This window comes from Esox lucius, chromosome 3 (assembly GCF_011004845.1).
Source record: "Esox lucius isolate fEsoLuc1 chromosome 3, fEsoLuc1.pri, whole genome shotgun sequence".
Taxonomy (NCBI): domain Eukaryota; kingdom Metazoa; phylum Chordata; class Actinopteri; order Esociformes; family Esocidae; genus Esox; species Esox lucius.
This window is the reverse complement of record NC_047571.1, coordinates 11,861,135-11,884,001: the sequence shown is the minus strand read 5'-3', so window position 1 is coordinate 11,884,001 and position 22,867 is coordinate 11,861,135. Positions and strand designations below refer to the sequence as shown.

General features: G+C 44.4%; 1 protein-coding gene across 2 annotated transcripts in view; it reads right to left on the bottom strand.

Moving 5' to 3' along the window:
• tesk2 (testis associated actin remodelling kinase 2) overlaps positions 1–22,867 on the bottom strand; it is a 37,633-nt gene that overhangs the window by 2,635 nt on the left and 12,131 nt on the right. For both annotated transcript variants that reach the window (XM_020044879.2, XM_010891358.3), the window contains exons 3-10: positions 20,777–20,898; positions 8,165–8,213; positions 5,079–5,225; positions 4,613–4,695; positions 3,733–3,817; positions 3,527–3,610; positions 3,211–3,297; positions 2,873–2,996 (exon numbers count right to left, since the gene is read on the bottom strand). In XM_020044879.2, the coding sequence (XP_019900438.2) occupies positions 2,873–2,996; positions 3,211–3,297; positions 3,527–3,610; positions 3,733–3,817; positions 4,613–4,695; positions 5,079–5,225; positions 8,165–8,213; positions 20,777–20,898 (781 nt within the window). The remainder of the gene's footprint in view (positions 1–2,872; positions 2,997–3,210; positions 3,298–3,526; positions 3,611–3,732; positions 3,818–4,612; positions 4,696–5,078; positions 5,226–8,164; positions 8,214–20,776; positions 20,899–22,867) is intronic.

Here is a 22,867-nt window from a genome sequence, read left to right as displayed (position 1 = left end):
GACTAGGACTTCAGGGAGGAACGAGGGAGGAAAGCCAGCCCAAACAATTGCAAAGCCATGGGCCTATAAACTCAAAGCATCTCAGAAATTGTCCTAGGAATCCTGTTAAAGCCTGTTTTAAGACTAATAGAACTCCAAGCTCAGGTTTTGGGGTGACAGGAACGCTGGCTTAAACCACTGATTCTGCCCTTTTCTGTGATCAAAAACACCTGCTGGTAACGCTTTATTGGTTTGGACAGCTTGTGAGGTCTCCAAAATATCTGTTAACGATGTGTGATTTATGACTAATGAGGCTTCATGTACAGCTTTAATTTTGACCCACACCAGGATGTATCTGTGCTGTTAGGACCAATTGTTTTTTCAGAGATGCTTTGTGAAAAAGGGCCCACACCGCAAAACTCCAAATGGACCCTTAACCAAATTAGAAATGAAACGGGACCTGTGAAAAGACAAATGACAAAATAACCCACTACAGAAATGGTGGTTTCCATCACACGCTTTTGTTTCACTGATGTGATCCGATGTGAAGTGGGTTACGTCACACTGATATTTTAGGCAATTTGAAGTTGCAAGCTGACACTGCGCACAAAAGTACAAGACTTGGGACAGTACAGGGTACTCGTCAGGCCAAAGCCGGTGAACGAAAGGACATCTCTAACTCCACATTGGACCTATTTAGAGTGGACCTGGGGTAAATCCCCAACGAAACCCTAGTCTGTATGTAGAGCCGTCCGAAGAAGTGTGCTATACAGGGAACAGGGGGCCATTTTGGAAGCAGTCCCACTGGATATGCAACACGGGCAGATTACAACGTGGAGCAGCTACTGGCAGCCGGACCGCTCCTTGGTTTACAGCTTCTTCCTGGTTCCAGGAAACCATTGGTCTACACGGTGCCGTCATTCCATGGAAACTGGGTGTCAAGTGGAGCCGGGCTGCAGGCTAACACATAGTAGTCAGGACCCTGGGGGGGGACTGCCGCTAGGAAAAACAATGTGAGGCCAGGTGTTGCTGCCTGTACAAAGTCCTCTGCAGCACTATAGACCAGTGGTATCAAGGTGGTTTCACTCAGAACTGAAGGTGATTATTAGGGTGCATAAACATGATTAGTTCTCTGACACTTGTGCCCTTCAAAGTGGTTTTCTACCCTATAGGTAGGTTGTTGCTTCTGGTCTGGCTGACCGTGCAGACTACTGCCTGAGATTCACATAGCAATTTGCCGTTTATCGGTAAACAATAAGGCTTCCCAGTATGTTGTGATATACTGTCAGTATGCCACGGCTAAGTGCTGTGTCCAGGTACTCTGCAATGTGTTGTGCCTAAGAATAAGTGCTGTGGTTCATACTGGCCATATACCACAACCCCTTGTGCCTTATTGGTTACCTATAAACTGCATATATGGAAATGTAGAATATTGCCAACGATGTCTTCCAGCTATCAAAGGTTCGTGGTTTCACAATACAAAGAAAAACGACTATTGTCTGTTCTTATTAATGCTTATGAATTGACTATGTTAAATTTGACTGCACTACCTTAATTTGGTCTAAATCTAACCTTCAGTGTTTTTAAGCCTGGGGACAATGGAGAGAGAGCAGGTGGAGCAGTTGGGATTGATTCAACTTGCTGCGTGATGAGGAACACATACACCAAAACCTCACCAGTCACAAAGTAAATGTTATTATTGGGAGTCGCAAGTTATGATGTCAAAGGCTGCAACTGTTTTATTTTAACCTAAATAATCTTAATTGTCAGGGAGGTTCCTGCTTATTGCTTTTTGTAAATCGTGTAATAATGTACTTGCAATCCCTACCTCTCCACCCACACAACGCTTACTTCTTCAGGGTTTATCCTGCATTCAAAACTCAAAGGCGTCCGCCTTCCTAAAATCTCGCACCGCCTCTGTGTTGGCATGATAAAACCTGATTTTTCGCTCATACAGAGAATACCAGAGAAACACTGCAGCTAATGTGATGGTAGGAGGAAACTTTTTCCATATTGGCAGTGTTGCCAGGTGGGGAGGTTTCCTAACCAGTTGGGCTATTTTTAATGGGCTTGGGTGGGTCGATTTTTGTGGAATCCACTGGAGATTTAGTGGTTTACCGTCAAATAAATCTGGCAACATCGCATACAGGACCACACTGGTCCTGACGTCGGGGAGATGAGTGACGTCGGAAAAACAAGTGAATCCTAGTTCTTTTACACCCAAGCATGTCAAAATATTTCAATAAAACTTAACGTCTGAATTACAACCAATTCGCATATTCTTTTTTTCTCCACATTTCAGATTACTTGCAGAAGTGAGTTCACAAAACAAAGATGACTAGTGAAAAGACAATCAGATTAGTGTGTGTGTGTACGGTCACCAAAAACATTATGCAATACACAGTGTAAAATAAATTACACAATTAACATGTTTAAGTCACTAACAATAACATGAACGTGAAGATGCTGGATCAGCGCAAGTAGCAGAGCCTAGTACAGCTGAAGGAAGTCGAGAGAGGGAGATAGATAGATGACGTGGCGTCAAGGCAAGGATGGAGGAAAAAATGTGACGAGGCTCTAATATATATAGCTCTGATGCATTTTTTTTTTATGCAAGTCAAATGAACAGGAACATAGCATAGCAATGACAACAGACAACAATAATATTGACTGTGATTAATTCTAGCAGTGTGTAGCCAGATATTATATAAAGAACTTCAGAGGGGCGTCCAGTAGAGCATGCGGGTTGGGGTACCACCGTTACCTAATTTGGAGCCAGGAAAAACGCCTGCTCATGATATCCTCACCACATTCTCTCTGAAGATTAGTGCATTAAACCGTTCCAGTGCCACAGAAGTCAGGCTTCTGAAGGGGATACATGAGATGGTGTCACCTTTAAGGGTGGGCTTCTTGTCGTCCACACACTCGCCCTCCAACTCTTCAGCCCTCACCCTACACAGGATCTCCTCCAGCCTTTTAACCAGCTGGGGGAATGAGGGCCGCAGCTTGGGATCCATCTGGAGAGAGTGGACACGGAGACGGGAAGGGGGGTGGACAGGTCAAACAAGATCACAGCGTTCCAGTAAATCAGATTCATTCTAATCCCACTGTTTTTATTGGATTTTTTTAGGTTTTTATCCTGCGCCAGGAAATAAAGATTTTTAGGAGCAGTTACAGTAGGTGTTTTGGTAAAACAAAAACAAAGAGAGACTACGATTGAGGGTAACTCACGTTGCAGCAGTTGAAAGCCAGCTGCAGGAAGTCAGAAGGACAGTCTCCTACCATGTGCTGGAAGGCATGATAATCCAAACCAAAGTTCTATCAGGACAGAGTGTGGAGGGATTGAGAGGTCAGACAGGAAATCCATGGTTTGGGATGCCATCAATGTTAATCTCTTTTCTGGCATCAGAACCAACATATTGACGAGCTGTGTTCTTCTGAGCGGTGTGATGGTGACTCTAACTGGACCTCAGGCAGAAGTCTTCTGAAGTGTTAGTCTGACGTAATATGTCAGGAATGAGGACTGAAGAAACGGAGTGGTACTCACTTCAGTGCGAGGGAGGTAATCGGGGTCGGCCTGTATCCGGGCGATGATCTCACAGAGGACTATTCCGTAGGAGAACACGTCAGCCTAGAAATGGAATCACACAGCCAGACGGACAGATTAGTACCAGGATTGAATGGTTGATGTGTATCAGACCAGCGGTTCTGTCCAGCCCTTTCCAGAGGGGAGTCCATCATTCAGGGACCAACCTTCTCATCATAGGGCTCGTCTCTCAGGACCTCAGGGGCCATCCAGAAGGGTGAGCCCACAACAGCAAGCTTCTCCCCGTCAGAACTGCAGGGAGAAACAGGAGAAACCCCACTGGTCGTTAGACTGCACGTCTCGGGCTGAGACAATAATGCAATAAATTACTGTCAGACATTTTTACTATTTATGCAATATTTATCACAGCAGACAAACTGTTTATTTTCCATTACTGTTTTTAGGAGCAGGTACTTAACTCATGATCAGGATTTCTAATCTTTATTATTATAATCTTTATTAAAAAACGGGTTACCTAGAATCCTGAATGCTAAAAGCCGTTGTATGAGACCGTATACCATGGGTGGGATGTCACAGCACGTTTTCCTGCTCTTATTGTGCTGGTAACCAGTGTGTAATTGCAATAAGGCGATGTGCCGTGCCTAAGAACGGCTCTTATTGGCTATATAACACATCCCTTCGTGCCTTAACGCTTAAATATCAGTGCCAGGGGAGGGAGAGAGGGGCTTCTTAACCTGGTATGGTATTATTAGACTAACACTTTATTCCTGACCTGAACAGCACTTCATGTTCCTGCCTAATCAAATGACCCTTTCTTACTGGCACTAGGCCACCCCTTCACCGGTCAGTCACATTTATTTAGTACAGAGAGATTTAACTGGACTTCAACTCAAATGAGCAAATCCGGATTATATTCTGAGAGTTTTCTGGGATTAAACCGTGTGATAGAATGTTTTTGTCGGTTTAGGTTTTCTGTCATGGATTCTGTTTTAAAAAACTGTTTAAACAATTAATGTCAGCCAATTCCACGTTTGTATAGCACTGGCCTCTGTTTACTGAATAAGTATTTCCGTCAAAATGACTTACTCATGGTTAGGAATCTTCTCAGCAAGACCGAAGTCCCCGACCACTGCTGTGTAGCCATTCTCATCTGACTTGATCAGGCAGTTCTGAAGACAAACATGTAACACAAATGACAACCTTGAGCATCCAAAATGCCTACCATGTATAGAGTATTCAGGATAGGTTTCATGCTCAATCGGTAATTCATGAACAGAATAACATTGCTACCAGTTAGTGTCAGGTCGATTAGGTCCAACTGAACAAGGTGTTTACACCCTACATGACCCACGGTTCAAAGTCCCATGTGGCTCAGTTTCCCATAGACACAGTCACGTAACCCACTCGTCAGACAACCACATCCCAAGGTTAGAAGAATACAAACTGAAGCACAACTTTAAGCTCCTGTAGATTTCATGAGAAAAAAAAAAAAAGGGCCGCTTTCCAAAAATGGCCCCCTGTTCTGAGGACGTCCCCATCAAGACGGACCCACCTTGGAGGTGAGGTCCCGGTGGAAGATGCCTTTGGAGTGCAGATAGCCCAGGCCGTTGGCGATCTCACAGGCCAACTTGATCCTGGCAGACCAGCTCAAAGACTTGTTGCTATCCAGCAGCTGCTCGAGGTTCCCGCCATTGATGTACTACAAAAACAAAGAGGCCGGAGGAGAGAAAAAAGAGAGGAGAGAGATGGAGTGGTTTAGGAAGGTTTCATCAAACTACCTTGATGAGAACAAAGGCTGGGGGGTCTGGGGCTAGGGGGTAAATATCCTGCCCATGCTACATATCCGTTGTGTGTCCTGGTGGTTACACCTTTCCATTAAGGAAGACAGGTCTGAGAACTCCTCAGAGTTACCCCAGAACACGCCTACCACGACATCAATCTAAAGCCAAGCACGTGAGTGACAGTGACTGGCAAACAAGTAGCGCTCTCTTCTACGCTGTGCATGTGGGCTCTAACCACAACAGGCTCCGCTGTCTCACGCAGGACAACTAACCTACAGTACAGCGTCAACACGCACAATCGGCCCCTTAACGACCGACGGCAGTGACGGGTGGAATAACAGGGCTCCCTGGCTGGCTTCGTTTGTCGCCCTAGTTCAGATGGGGGGGGGGGGTTTAGGTCACAGGGACGTAACTGATGACTCCTAGGAAAGGCAACGTTACACGCAGCCGTTTCCTCCACATGTCCGCTACATTTCCATGGAATTAGTGTGCAGGATGTAGTCCGTGTAAAGTGAAGAGGTTACAATGTGACTCCCTTTCATTTGCTCAGGTGGACTTTTGGTCCAGGTTTCCATACGGTTAGGCAGACATCTGAACATAGTTCATCACGGCGCAGCCAAACGGCATAGAATGGCGGCACAACAGATGGGTCCGAACTTGAGTGTGCTGGACGGGTCTAAGGCAGCGAATCCCCCAACACCGCAGGGCTCTCCGCCAGATCTCCCCCAACAGACCAATTCCCAAACCAATCCCAGAAGGATTACATCGTCTTTGCCTTACAAATTCCTCTGTAGCCCCCTCCCCGCATCTGCTGTCTGCCAGCCTAGTGCTCCTCCAAGGGCCTGCAACACAACGGTGAAGCCCGGACAAATCCTACTGCCAGCGGGTCAGTGTGGACATGATGCACTCCCTGCCCTCTGTAGGAGCGGAGGGATGAGTGGACCAAGCAGCTCCGGCCAAAGTTCAGAACACTGGAGGCCACGCCCACTCCACCCTTGACTTCCGGTTACAGACAATCTCTTTTCTTTTGGTCTGACCTTTTTTTTTTTTTTTTTTTACAACAGGCGTCTTTGTTTTTGGGTATAATGAAAATGACCTTTACCACAAACTCAAACACATTCACTGGGAAAACCAACTGTAAAGCCAGTGACACATAGGACTGCAAGCCAACCAATGTAGGACAGTAGGGCAATAGCCAGACAGTGGAAATGTGGAAGTCTAAAACCGCTTGTTGATGGCCAAACGGATCTGGACAGGAGTCCCTAACTGACACAGCGAGTTGACGTCTGGGCTTCCCTGAATAAAGCTAAAAAAAATACTAAAAAGGGAATGAATTATCTCTAGTGACCACTGCAAGCAGTTTCAAATAATGGTGTAATCCCCCAGTGGGTCATGGATTAGCCAGATTGTAATGCCCCTAATCAGTCTTTCTCTAACGTGGAGCCTATCAGACCGCGGTAAAGGAGAGCAGAGGTTACTGTGCCGAGTGGAGACCCGACGGGGCCTGCTGGTGCCCAAGGAGGCCAAGGGGATTTAGATAGAATGACGACATTAAGACTGTTGCCTCTTAATACCTTGAAAACGGTGGAGGGGTTTTAATAAAGAATAATGAAGAAACAGATTAGAATTGATGCAAGAAATTTTATCTGATACTTTCTACATTTGTCAGCGCTAGTCTAGCACTAAAGATAAATTAAACAAAAAACTAATCGCAGACTGGAAACGTGTAACTCTTCATTTCTTTGTGGTCAGGATATCAGAAGTGCAGACAGCAGTGCTGCTACCTGGGTCATACTATGATTAGACACACACACACACACACCCACACACCCACCTCTTTGAAACTCTCGTATTAACATGGTGAACTATTTATATGTACATGTTCCTTTTCCAAAGAAACACAGAATCTGTAAATGCAGGATAACTGTTAACATCCTTGCGTTGGTGTTTTGTTCTGGAAAACTGAGTGGGTTAAGCATTACCCATCAAATCTGTTACCTATAAACAGGCTTTAGAAACATTTTATGCTAGCATTCAATTGTCCCTCCCTGTCTCATACGCGCATCCATTTCCCCTGACCCAGAGGATTTATGGCTGATTTCAGATGAAAACCTCTGGGGAGGAAACAAACAGGGAGAGAGACAGCAGAATCCTCCCCTCCCTTCATCTCCATGGATCCAAACCCAGGACGACTTGGGTTCCGTTCATTTTGCACATTTTGGGCTCAGATGTGGTCCGCCCATCGTAAACTCTCCCCCCTAATCAACGGTAATCATTAGCACAAGGTTATCTATTCAGTATTACGAAACAAGAGAGCAAAATGTCCACAGATGTACGCGTGCGTTGACCCAGTCGCACGGATGAGGGTATAAATAAGTAGAGCTCGAGCAGAGAACCCGTCCCCAGGGTTTTTATAGAGAACATCAACACACACCGCACTATTTGTTCACATGTGAACTGGGCCTGCAGGAAGAACACAACGCTCTTAACAGGCTCTTGTACTGGGTGATATGTCACTGTTCACCTGAAGAAATAAAACATGATCAATAAAACACTTGGGACAGACAGGAGCACACAGCTACACCTTGAAATTATATTTACTCTGCTAACAGGTCACTGGCATTTATCTATCCCTGTTACATAACTGACTGGTGCTGGAAAAAATAAGCTATATGAGCACTGCATCACCCTATTGAAGACAGCGATGCTAGAGAAGCGGTCACGTTTCTGGACTGCCTTTCCATGGTAGAACGGATGTTAAACATAGTAAGAACACAGCCAGCAGGCACAGTCATGTTTCCTTTTCTCCTGCAGGCTACCTAGAATTCACAAAAATATCAATAGGGGTTCTCCTTACCTCAGTCAGAGCATGGAGCTGGCCTTCCTGAACACACACGCCCATGAACCTAGCCAAAGACAAAGAAATATCAGTTTCTAAGGAATTACCAACTGCTTCTTTAGCATCTTTAGCTACATTAACAATTTAAAGCTACATCATGGGGTCGAACATTTTAAGTGTTTTTGGAGTAGACCATTGTTTAAGGCAAAACCCTTTATCTGGTCCAAGGACGACGGCACAGTCAAAAGCAAAACCATAATGGTGTTGTATGGACACAGTGAAATGTCTTCACTGGTGAGTTGAAGGACAAGACCCAACAAGAGATATTTTCAAGAGAAAAACATACTCTCTCTAAACTGCATTCCACCCTTTTGAGCTACTGCTTACAAACATTAACAGGCGAGAGTCAGTAAAGCCGGTTTGTTTTTCTAAATCACACAAATTGTCTGTACCAACACATGAGCCGGGCTGTACAAATGGAGACTGTTTAGCCCCTAGAGTTATGGCCCAATAAACGTGAGACTGAACTTTGGGGGCCCCTGAAGGGTTTTCCTCGACAAAGACCCCCTCAGAACAAACTGCCACAAAGCTGTGATTGTAGGACTGCACACAAACTGTCGCTCTCCTGCCCACCACACGCAGCAGAATGGGAGCTCTGTAGAATATCATTCAGCATGGAGACACATTGGGGGTTGAGAATGGCAGAAATGAAGAAATTTGAACAAACAAGGATTAGGCAATGCACTGTCCAGCCTGATCCATTTATAGATAGGAAATACACATTAACAATAGATCAATATATTTTGTCCATGACCAGGTAAAACATGGTCACATCATGCATCCGATACAATGTGTTATCATGATGGTTGTTGGCCAACAGCCGATGGCATGTCCATTCGCAGCCTTGGTGAAAATGAAAAGGAAAGGCTGTTCCTCAGAAGGGTGTGCATGTCAATATAACCCAAACTCAGGATGTCGTTTCAGAAAATCCATTGTTAATAGGTTTCTGAGCTGCTTTCTGAACAGGGTCAACTGAGGCGACCACGGATTCAGTTCCTAAGAGGAAGCTAACGCTAAAGTATCATGTCTCTTTAAAAGATGAACGGTTCACAAATGACTAATATTAAGTCTGGGGATTAGTAATGTTCTTGACTCAGAAAATAAGCCTATTTATGTAAATGGCACCATGACGGAACTTCCCCAGTTCTGTATTTTACCTTTGTTCCATCAATCCCTTGAGACTTAAGAGTGGGCTGGGGTAATTCAATCAGTCACTGATCAGTAATAAATTCAACAGGTACATAATACTGCAGGCATTTTCATTTCCATCCTCTCACTCAATTCAAAGTGAAAATGTGAGTAAACCATGGTTGAGATGTTGATTCATTATTTTGACCTACAGTGAGCTCCAAAAGTATTTGCACAAGTTTTGTTTGGCTCTGTACTCCAGCACATTGGATATAAAATGTTAAACGTTGTGTCGTGTTTGAAAGGGGACGTATTCGACACTTCTTCTGAATGTTGTTCAGACCTACTGGCTGAATGGGTTCTGGGAGAAAAACAGCAATCACCTACTCAAGAGAATTTCTAATCTCCCTCTGAGATGAAGCTTTCACATGGGCTACACAGAACCTAACATTGAACAGCTCGCACCAGAGATTGACATTCTTGTTGTGTAATTCAGAGCATTCTACCATGCTTATTTGGACAGGTCACAGGTCATTATTTTAGTTTATGTGCCTGGACCTAACAACAAGGAGACATTGGAAAGGATTACTAACTGTTTTAATGCTGCACTTTCACAATCAACTGACCAGTCAGTCTATTTATTGGAAGACTTTAACACGCTGTGCCTTTCAACACACAACGCTGAAACAGTACGTTGCGCCAGACTCAACTCGCATCCTAGATCAATGTCATGTGAATATGAATGACGCATGCAAAGCAATGTGCACAACATCGATTGGAAAATAGGATCAGAATGTCATCCATCTCCGATTGAAATACAATTACCTATCCAGGTATGGGACTGTTTGAGCTCAATGTCAATGGTGGTCTAGCCTGGATCAGGAACTTTTTAACTGACCGCCCATAGAGGGTCCTTATGACTGGAGTATTCTCTGATGACATTACCCTGAATACAGGTGAACCCCAGGGGTGTGTCCTCTCACCATTACCCTGAATACAGGTGCAGCCCAGGGGTGTGTCCTCTCACCATTATCCTGAATACAGGTGCACCCCCGGGGTGTGTCCTCTCATCATTGTTGTTCTCCATCTTCATTACTGATTAAGTGATGAAGACCAAACAGAATAATAATAGTATGGTCCTGGTGGGGCTATTTTTTTTTTTTTGAGATGCCACATATGACAGGGACTATTTTTATCACATTAGCAACATTCAGCAGTGGTGCTAGACAAGCGGCCTACACATCAATGTGGACCAAACAAACTTTTCAGAAAAGTTCCATGTTACACACTTGAAGCCAGAGAAGAATGGTACTGTGCTAAGAAGGTAAAACCTCTTCCTATTTCTGTACTGAGTAACAGGCCCATCACTCATGACATGTAAAGTTGTGGATGGGTGGTGGCATCTCTCCACCACATCCTTCAGCACTGGTTCTAAGTGGGCCCATATAGCACGCTCATCGTGCCGGAGGGATGCAGAGATGGTGGCATATGATTGACATCCATCTGCTGTATAGGCCACATGTGTGAACTGTGGCCTGTTTCCTACTTCCCCCAAAATGGAAAGCTTGGAGTTCTAGGAAACACTTTCTGAAAAGTCAATGTGAATGCAGATTTCATCCTCCATTAAGGTTTCTTTTACTTCCCTGCACTGTTCGACTTGGTGTAACCAGTTGAAATGGTGTTTAGCCAGAGAATTGAGTTTCTGATTGAATATCTCGAACAGCTTAGAGCATGTTCCACTGTGCACCATCTTATCAAAATTTGTGAACCTCTTCTGACCATCTGATTTTATCTCTCTTGACCACTGTTTCCACATAACCACTTCTTTCGTTTGAGGTACATCGATCTCTATTTCACTGCAACAGCATTTGGTACAAATCCAATACATGCAGTCTTTGCTTTCAGGATGACACAAAATTGAAGCCAACTGCTCTGAAATGCTAGCAGTTTGCAGCATACCTTTCTGCTGCAGTTTGTCCACTAACAGTTTAAGGTTTTCGTGGTCCATGCAAGCACAAGTGTTTCATTCTGAATGTTTTGGTGGTGTCACATAAAAGGGACAATACCGAAGAAACTGTCTATATGACAGTGAAAATGGCTTTTCCACTTCAGAATTATATTGAGGATATAGCTCAGTTAGGGGTTACATTAAAACAAGCCTCTGTTGTTTGTCCTTGTTTTTTGTCACAGTATCTTTTTTGCCACCTAACCTATGGTTATGTGGCTGTTTCCATCGCAACAAATACATTGTACTACTTTCTGCTTTCTTTGCAGGGCAATTATTTTTAACTCCTTGACTTTTCACTTTGACTGGTTTTCTTCATTCTTTCAATGTTCTTCCGCAATTTATCTGTGATTAGTTTGGCTGTTGCCAATTGCTTTTTTTATCTTAGCATCTTTTTTCTTAGTATTGCTTTCTCCTTTCGCAAAGCTTGGCACTGTTTTGCCTCGTTTCTTTCTCTCTCAGGTGTTGATGATGGTTGCTCACCACTTCCTGCATGGTCCTGCCCATTCATATGGGCATTATTCGCTTGATCAGGAGGGTTAGGTTGTGTCTCTGCTAGATGAAAGGGTTCATCTGTGATTGTTGAATTAATAGATTCTGGTGTTAAGTTGGTTATTTTTTCCACTGCCCTTTGTCTTTCCCTGTGTTTTCTTTGGTAGTCCTTCCATTGCTGCCTTATTTTCTCCTGTCCTGCCTTGGGGAGCTGACTGACTGGTGTTTTCACTATCTTTCCCTCATTCTTCCTCTTTTGATAACTACAAAACATATTTGCAACCCTATTATTTAAATTAATCTAAATATTTATCATTTTTAAATCAATATATTCATTGAATAGCATGGGTAATGAAAGGTAATCATTCAAATTAATATAGTAAGCTGTACTGTAACATGGAACATTACTATTTAAGTAATAATAATGCATGTAATAAAACCATACCAAGAAAACAAATAATACCATAGTAACTTTAGTTTTAATTCTTCCAGATATTAACACAATACCTCAATTTCCTTTTGGCAAGGTACTCTGCCCTTGCAAGTGGATCCCTGTTTAAACTAGCTCTAAGTCGTGCTGATTTCTCTTTGCTTGATAATGGCTTTAGATAATACAATATCATACAGAAAGATGTATATTAACATAATATTAACATAAATATCAATTAACATTACTAATTAACTGCAGCATAGGGGTCATTTGGTGATGCCATATCCTGTTCATGGTTTTCTTAAAGTGATATTACATAAAAATGTTTTTTTTTGTCGGTTGCGCTATTTGACATTTGAAGAAATGCATTTTTCGGACTAAAGTTTCTTGAAAAATTTAATACATCTAACACAGCACTGTTTAACAACTTTTAATAATTTGTAACCAATTTAACATACAAATATACCAGAATATTTATACATGAATTGTATTGAGTAATACAATTTTTACTACAATTATGTTCTCTGTGTCTATGGTTCGGGCGGTTGCACCACCTGACATTTTGGGAATTAAGTACATCAAAAATCTAATCATTTATTATATTTAAATAAATTAAATAGGCTCCTCATAAAGTAGATATCATAGAATAATTGACATTTTAAATAAAATGTACATTTTACATTAAAATAATGGCTTTGGACAAAGAAAATGCACGTCATTTCATTGACCCACATAGTAAAACACTCATTTATTCTAAAAAGATTCTTATCTGCTACTTATTTACTTATTCTTCATATATGTAGTTCAGGGCAGTGGTCGGCTGTGAATGAATACATTTATGTCCTTCATGTTTTGACAGAATTTTATAATTGTGTTCTCTGATGAATTTATAGTTACAGTGGCCCTCATTTATCATTCTTGCGTAGAAACGGGCGTATATGTTGGCGTAAGATTTTGCTTACACTCCTCTCACCGCCTGATTTATGAAGCTGTGTGTACCTTTAAAATCCAGGTGTACGCAATACCTGCCCTTGATAAATGCCGCGGATGAAAACAATCGTCATTAGAATAACACACCCCTATATATTCAAGTCTCCGCTTCCCCCACGCCCTCATTTTACGCAATGGACACACGGAACACGGCAAAAAAGACAAACTTCTCTGACGTGGAGATTGAGACGATCACCAGGGAGGTAGAAAGAAATAAAATGGTTTTATTTGGCAGTTTAAAAAGCGGAATAAAAGATGAATAAAACATTTTTTGAGTTCCGTGACGTCGCCCGGTATGGCGCAGCCGGGGCCCCACCCTGGAGCCAGGCCCGGGGTTGGGGCTCGCACGCGAGCACCTGGTGGCCGGGCCTTTCCCCATGGGGCCCGGCTAGGCATAGCCGGAAGGAGCGACGAGGGGCCGTCTTCCCGTGGGCTCACCACCCACAGGAGGGACCATAAGGGGTCGGTGCGTAGAGGATCGGGCGGCAGTCGAAGGCAGGGGCCTAGACAACCCGATCCCTGGACACGGAAACTAGCTCTAGGGACGTGGAACGTCACCTCGCTGGCGGGGAAGGAGCCTGAGATCGTGCGTGAGGATGAGAGGTTCCAACTAGAGGTAGTCGGGATTACCTCTAAGCACGACTTTGGCTCTGGAACCACACTCCTTGAGAGAGGATGGACTCTTCACTACTCTGGAGTTGCCCATGGTGAGAGGCGGCGGGCTGGTGTGGGTTTGCTTATAGCTCCCCAGCTCTGCCGCCATGTGTTGGAGTTTACCCCGGTGAACGAGAGGGTCGTTTCCCTGCGCCTTCGGGTCGGGGATAGGTCTCTCACTGTTGTTTGTGCCTACGGGCCGAACGGCAGTGCAGAGTACCCAACCTTCTTGGAGTCTCTGGGAGGGGTGCTGGAAAGTGCACGTTCTACTGGGGGACTTCAACGCCCACGTGGGCAACGACAGTGACACCTGGAGGGGTGTGATTGGGAGGAACGGCCCCCCTGATCTGAACCCGAGTGGTGTTCAGTTATTGGACTTCTGTGCTAGTCACAGTTTGTCCATAACGAACACCATGTTCAAGCATAAGGGTGTCCATCAGTGCACATGGCACCAGGACACCCTAGGCCGCAGGTCAATGATCGACTCTGTTGTTGTTTCATCTGACCTGCGGCCGTATGTCTTGGACACCTGGTGGTGAGTTGGATCCAATGGCGGGGGAGGAAGCTGGACAGACTCGGCAGGCCCAAACGTAATGTAAGGGTCTGCTGGGAACGTCTGGCCGAGTCTCCTGTCAGAGAGATCTTTAACTCCCACCTCCGGCAGAGCTTCGACTGGATCCCGAGGGAGGCTGGAGATATTGAGTCCGAGTGGACCATGTTCTCCACCGCCATTGTCGAAGCGGCCGTTCGGAGCTGTGGCCTTAAGGTCTTCGGTGCCTGTCGAGGCAATCCCCGAACCTGGTGGTGGACACCGGAAGTAAGGGATGCCGTCAAGCTGAAGAAGGAGTCCTATCAGGCCTGGTTGGCTTGTGGGACTCCTGAGGCAGCTGACGGGTACCGACAGGCCAAGCGGACTGCAGCCCGGGTGGTTGTGGAGGCAAAAACTCGGGCCTGGGAGGAGTTCGGTGAGGCCATGGAGAAGGACTATCGGCTGGCCTCGAAGAGATTCTGGCAAACCGTCCGGCGCCTCAGGGAAAAAGTGCCCTACCAACGCTGTTTACAGTAGAGGTGGGCAGCTGTTGACCTCAACTGGGGATGTCGTCGGGCGGTGGAAGGAGTACTTTGAGGATCTCCTCAATCCCGCCGTCACGTCTTCCATTGAGGAAGCAGAGGATGAGGGCTCAGAGGTGGACTCATCTATCACCCGGGCTAAAGTCACTGAGGTGGTCAAGAGACTCCTCGGTGGCAAGGCACCGGGGGTGGATGAGATCCGCCCTGAGTACCTCAAGTCTCTGGATATTGTGGGGCTGTCTTGGTTGACACGCCTGTGCAACATCGCGTGGCGGTCGGGGACAGTGCCTTTGGGATGGCAGACCGGGGTGGTGGTCCCTCTTTTTAAGAAGGGGGACCGGAGGGTGTGTTCAAACTATAGGGGGATCGCACTTCTCAGCCTCCCCGGGAAAGTCTATGCCAGGGTTCTGGAGAGGAGAATACGGCCGATAGTAGAACCTCGGATTCAGGAGGAACAGTGTGGTTTTCGTTCGGGCCGTGGAACACTGGACAGTCCCTGTCAGGTCCACTGTCAGGTCCCTGTACGTCCGAAGCAGGAGCTTGGTCCGCATTGCCGGCAGTAAGTCAGACTTGTTCCCAGTGCATGTTGGACTCTTTGTTGCCGGTTCTGGAGGGACTATGTCTCCCGGCTGGCCTGGGAACGCCTCGGTGTCCCCCCATAAGAGCTGGAGGAAGTGTCTGGGGAGAGGGAAGTCTGGGCATCTCTGCTTAGACTGCTGCCCCCGCGACCCGGCCCCGGATGAAGATGTAAGATGTGTTATTAATGATGTTTATTGTTATTTAGAAGAAGAATGTCATTTTTATTATTTTGTCAGTCTAAATTATATTTTGGTCATTAAAAGCCTTTTATTACTGAACCCAGTCCGTCCGCAACTGCCGGGCCTAACCCTGAAACGTCATGTAAAGCGCACAGGCTCGCATCTGAAGGAATACATATAAATCAAATGCTTTGGTAAAGTCAAATTAAACATTGAAGTCCATGTTGCACAAAAATAAACACTGAAGTTTGTAATTATGCTGTTGTTTTTTTTTACAGTGGGTCATAATATATCTTTTCAGTGCGTAAGGATTTTTTTTTCTGCACTAACTCAAAACGTGCGTACACCACCTCCTGAGCTGGCGTAGGATTTGAGATTGCCGTACGCCAACGTCCATACTGATAAATCTCAAAGTCACCGTGATTTTGGGTGTACGCCAGGTGTACGCTGGAAATTTGGTGTACGCACTTTTGATAAATGAGGGCCAGTGTGAATGAATATATTAATGTCCAGCATGTTCTAACTGAATGGTAGCATTGATTAACTGATAGTATTAATGTGTTTTTGACTGGTGGTGATGCCAAAAAAAAACATCCACCCTGGATGGACATTAACATTGTATTCTATCCCAACGTGTTATCACTGCACTTTCAACCATTTCACAAACACTCAAATACAGAGAATACACGGTTATGTATTTTGTATTTACAGAACAACATACCAAAATATACTTCACATTATACTTCACATTAAACCAACACTAAAAATGGTGGAGGGCCATCTTTTAGATCACTGGAAGAGCCATTTTCCCCTGTCTCTCCAACTATCATCACTGACAACCAGTCAAAAACATGTTATATGGAAGTGTTGTTGGTTCTAGTTGTGAGAGCCATCTGCTCAGAGAGAACAGATGGTCAAGTGCTACAAGAATTATCAGTGTATTGAGTCAAATTTGGCTTAACACACAACAGCGGCAGGGAAAAGTCTCATAAAGAAGGGCAAGGATTAGTAGATATTAAATGTTTTATGATTTAATTTTAGCTATCTCTTCAGGCATGGTCAAGTCAATAATTAAGCTGTGCATGATGTATATAACCATGCAGACATATGAAGAAAGTCTCCTTCTGAACTGTAGGACAGAATGAAAACTGCTCTGAGATGTCACCATGAAGATGATTTGAAAACAGTTCCAGACAGTGCCAGAAAATTGAAGCTGAATCAAAAACACTGCAGGCTGTAAAATACTGAGCCAAACCAATTTTGAGTAGCAGACATTTCTACAAGAAATCACAAGTACATGATACTTCAATCACTTTTCAACAGTAACTACATAATATGAAAAAGTCCAAGGGAGGTGAATAGTTATCTACTGTTAGAAGTCGTATGAAAATGATGATCCATAACAAACATATCAGTAGCCTTTCTTAATGCATTTGTTTTTTTCAGGTGGCAATAATTACCACTGATAGAGTTTTTAGTTCCTATTAAATTTACAGCTCCATTTTACACTCTTAACTCAAATGATGAGTTCAATACAAAAAGTTAAGGGATAGGGTCAGCCATCATTGCACTGTGTTGATATACCCAATATTTTCCTGTATGCTAAAAAACGTAATACATTAGGGACATTTAAGCAGTGGAGCGCCCAGGACCTATAGGCAACCTGGGACATCACAAAATCTTTCATCTGTTTGTGTAATTAATTGAGTAGGCTATAATCTGGCTATTCGCTGCTGTATTAGAACTAATCCATACTGTTGAGAACAGACCCATAACTGATTCGAATATATTGAACAATCAGGCACACACTGTGAGCAGGTATTTCAGGACGTTTGAGCGGTTATTCTAATTAGACGACAGGACTGCAGATTGCAGCCCTAGAAAACAATTGTGTACTAATTTAATAACAATAATAAATGAATTACGCTGTTGATGTGGACTAACACGTGTACAGTACACACGCACAGTAGTCTATCAGCAAGAGAACGTGTTCATGGACAGAGCCTGCAGAGAAAAGCATGGATGAACAGATTGAGCCTGATTAGTTCCCAGCACTATGATAGGTAGGCCTAAATATTTACAGCCTTAATGTTGTATATCTAGCTAATAGTTAGCGCCACATTTCAGCTACACAGGTCTCTCTCTCAGCTGTCTCCCGTGCAGTAAGGAAGCCTCCCCTCCATTCCTCTTCATGCAAATGCCTGGAAAAGCTATAAATTATATAAGTCAGTAATATGTAAGTACATTTTTTATAGGTCTAATAGCCAAAAGTTAAAGTGACCTACATACGAGCATGAAATTGGGCATATTCTCTATTTTATGCTGTTCTTTAAAAACCAAGCATCTGTTAAAAGAATTTAAGATAATAAATAAATAAATAGAAATATTAGGCTAAATGAATCCAGGAAAGCTTGAGGAGAGAGGTGGTATGACTGATCACGTTTGCCAGTAATGATAGCATTGTTGCATCACTGCAAACAGTTGCACAGGACAGTTAAAGACATGAGCACAGTAAAAAAAGATCAACAACTGACAACAGTCAGTAAAAGGGAAATCACATGCTAACCGCTTGAGCAAAGAGGGAAGCAATGACATGATACGGACGTGCAGGCAAAACAGAGTTTGTCGCTGAATAGCTATATTCAAATAAAGGTTCCTCTATACTATTTAAAGCACATCAAAGTGTTATTAGTAATGTCGCTGACATGGAGCACATCTGGACCAGGGGATGTCCCGTGTTCATTACTGCCTTATTAATCGATACCTGGTCTACATGGTCCAGCAGAATATGCTGAACACTGATCCATACATATTCCTCCAGTGTGGATGATCACTAAACTTTTACTAGTGTTTATAGCGAGGCATCATTTTCATCATGTTCATCCTTGGTGAGGATGGGCCCGAATAAAATGTGATATGATTCAGTCATATTCTTTAACTTACATTATTTGTTCAGAGGGAGATCTGAATCCAACACATCAAATTATAAATTAATGTATTACCATTTGTGGACAAACCTGAATAAGGGAAACAGCAATATTTAAAATTGTGTCTGTGCCATAGCCTCCCTGAAGCTATAAAACATGATTGATGAAAGAGCTTACATAAACACATCACTCAACACAACACCGGTTATTAGGACCGTTGTCGGAAACAACGTCTCGGCTTTAATATCTTTCTCTGTCACCAAAACCAATCTTGTGCACAACATCCACAACTTTATTACTAGTTTCACAGGCTTTAGTTTCTCTCACGTTGTACTTATAACTTTGTCATGTCAACCATCTATCCTATTACTCGATCCGCAATGAGCACCATCAGTTACAGAAAAGATGCTGGAATATGTCCCATCAGCCCCGCATTGACCTACAACACACGTCACCCACTGATCATGTTTTAGATGTACGATGGCATGATCAAGTTTTCCCTGGTTTGGCCCCATTTTCATAAAACATCTATTATATGGAAATATGTAAGTATACCAACAGTCCTGTGAAGGCTGCAGCTAATCTTAGATAACCCAGCAGCTAATCTTAGATAACCCAGAACTAAAGTCTTGCGTAATTGGTCAGATGCTCAATTAAGTTCTGGGTCCATATGTTAAGAGATCTGAATCAGAAACAAAGAGCTATGCCCTCTTGTAGAAAGTGAGCAATAAGTCGACATTTACCCTCTTCAGAAAACATGCTAATACCCACTAATTGTCCAAAGCACTGGCACTGTGCTGGTCATTACGTCACGGAGTACGTTGGTTAACCACAGATCTATGTTACCACTTGGGTTTACTTTGTCTGTTCATTTTAGATTAGGCTAAAAAAAGCATTCAAAACACACAAATGGCTTCTGACAATAGTCCCAGTAAAAGGGCATTTTCATTCTGAGAGTTGGCATAGCAGAACCCAAGAGTATTACATAAAATGCATGGGATATCTCGATCAATAATATTTTGGAAATTTGGTAGCCAATGTTTGCAGAATATTAATTTATTTGAATACATGTGTTGTATGTAGTTCTGCAGTCAGGAGGGGTGTATTATCCTGTGTAATACCATGTGTTGTATGTAGTTCTGCAGTCAGGAGGGGTGTATTATCCTGTGTAATACCATGTGTTGTATGTAGTTCTGCAGTCAGGAGGGGTGTATTATCCTGTGTAATACCATATGTTGTATGTAGTTCTGCAGTCAGGAGGGGTGTATTATCCTGTGTAATACCATATGTTGTATGTAGTTCTGCAGTCAGGAGGGGTGTATTATCCTGTGTAATACCATGTGTTGTATGTAGTTCTGCAGTCAGGAGGGGTGTATTATCCTGTGTAATACCATATGTTGTATGTAGTTCTGCAGTCAGGAGGGGTGTATTATCCTGTGTAATACCATGTGTTGTATGTAGTTCTGCAGTCAGGAGGGGTGTATTATCCTGTGTAATACCATGTGTTGTATGTAGTTCTGCAGTCAGGAGGGGTGTATTATCCTGTGTAATACCATGTGTTGTATGTAGTTCTGCAGTCAGGAGGGGTGTATTATCCTGTGTAATACCATGTGTTGTATGTAGTTCTGCAGTCAGGAGGGGTGTATTATCCTGTGTAATACCATGTGCTGTTACTCTAAACCACTCTCTGTGGAGGAGCAGCATACTGACAGTCCAACACTAAGTTTCTTGAGATGTGCCTTTGTTTCCCTTTACATTTAATCCCGATTTCAGTTTGCAACGCTGGTTGAAATTAGATGAAAACAGTACTGGTTGATGACTTTTTACTTTTTTTATGTACAACCATAAAACGTGTTAATTGTATTTTGATATGCAAACAATTCCATGTGTTATTTGCATTGTTATGATATCTTTACAATGCGGAGGACAGTAAAAAAAGGATAAAGAATAGTAAAAATAAAGAAATACCCTTGAGGGAGTAGGTGTGTCCAAACTTAACTGGTACTGTAATACAACAATAAATCCATAAAGTATGTTGAAATTACTTAACTGAACCAGTTTGTGTCCAGTTAGGGGTTGTAATGGTAAACAGGCGTTTACTGTCATGGACCTCACCTGAGGATGTTGGGATGGGACAGCCTGTTCATGAGTTGGACCTCTCTCAGCATGTTGGCTCGGTTGCTGCTCAGTTTATTCATCTTCAGTGCCATCACCTGGCCCGACACTCTGTGGCGCACCTGCAACAACACAGAACCATCTGGTCATTTAGGGCTCTATCCAGGTACAGCTACAATGAAAAGTAACACTCATGTATAACATTGCCACTGGAAGTATTCACTTAACATGGGTACCATTTTCTCTAAACACTGTTATTCAAAGGTCATGGAACAGGATTTGTGTCTTTCTGCAGCAGAATGAATGTCACAACATACAGTGAACTCCAAAAGTCATTGGACAGTGACACATTTTTTTAAAATTAGTTTGGCTCTGTATTCCAGGACTATGGATTTGGAATGACATAACTACGGGGTTACTGTGCAAACTGTCAGCTTTATCCATCCATCCATCTTCTACCGCTTATCCGGGGCCGGGTCGCGGGGGCAGCAGTCTAAGCAGGGATGCCCAGACTTCCCTCTCCCCAGACACTTCCTCTAGCTCTTCCGGGGGGACACCGAGGCGTTCCCAGGCCAGCCGGGAGACATAGTCCCTCCAGCGTGTCCTAGGTCTTCCCCGGGGTCTCCTCCCGGTGGGATGGGACCGGAACACCTTCCCAGGAAGGCGTTCCGGAGGCATCCGAAAAAGATGCCCAAGCCACCTCAGCTGACCCCTCTCGATGTGGAGGAGCAACGGCTCTACTCTGAGCTCCTCCCGGGTGACCGAGCTTCTCACCCTATCTCTAAGGGATCGCCCAGCCACCCTGCGGAGAAAACTCATTTCGGCCGCCTGTATCCGGGATCTTGTCCTTTCGGTCATGACCCAAAGCTCATGACCATAGGTGAGAGTAGGAACGTAGATTGACTGGTAAATCGAGAGCTTCGCCTTGCGGCTCAGCTCTTTCTTCACCACGACAGACCGATACATCGACTGCATTACTGCAGAAGCTGCACCGATCCGTCTGTCAATCTCCCGTTCCATCCTTCCCTCACTCGTGAACAAGACCCCTAGATACTTAAACTCCTCCACTTGAGGCAGGCACTCTCCACCAACCTGAAGTGGGCAAGCCACCCTTTTCCGACTGAGGACCATGGCCTCGGATTTGGAGGTACTGATTTTCATCCCCACCGCTTCACACTCGGCTGCAAACCGTCCCAGTGCATGCTGAAGGTCCTGGTTAGAAGGGGCCAACACGACAACATCATCTGCAAAGAGCAGAGACGAAATCGTGTGGTCCCCAAACCTGACACCCTCCGGCCCCTGGCTGCGCCTAGAAATTCTGTCCATAAAAATTACAAACAGAACCGGTGACAAAGGGCAGCCCTGCCGGAGTCCAACATGCACTGGGAACAAGTCTGACTTACTGCCGGCAATGCGGACCAAGCTCCTGCTTCGGTTGTATAGGGACCTGACAGCCCTTAGCAAAGGACCCAGGACCCCATATTCCCCAAGCACCCTCCACAAGATGCCGCGAGGGACACAGTCGAATGCCTTCTCCAAATCCACAAAACACATGTGGATTGGTTGGGCAAACTCCCATGAACCCTCCAACACCCCGTAGAGGGTATAGAGCTGGTCCAGTGTTCCACGGCCCGGACGAAAACCACACTGTTCCTCCTGAATCCGAGGTTCTACTATCGGCCGTATTCTCCTCTCCAGAACCCTGGCATAGACTTTCCCGGGGAGGCTGAGAAGTGTGATCCCCCTATAGTTGGAACACACCCTCCGGTCCCCCTTCTTAAAAAGAGGGACCACCACCCCGGTCTGCCATCCCAGAGGCACTGTCCCCGACCGCCACGCGATGTTGCACAGGCGTGTCAACCAAGACAGCCCCACAACATCCAGAGACTTGAGGTACTCAGGGCGGATCTCATCCACCCCCGGTGCCTTGCCACCGAGGAGTTTCTTGACCACCTCTGTGACTTCAGCCCGGGTGATGGACGAGTCCACCACTGAGCCCTCATCCTCTGCTTCCTCAATGGAAGACATGTCAGCGGGATTGAGGAGATCCTCGAAGTACTCCTTCCACCGCCCGACGACATCCTCAGTTGA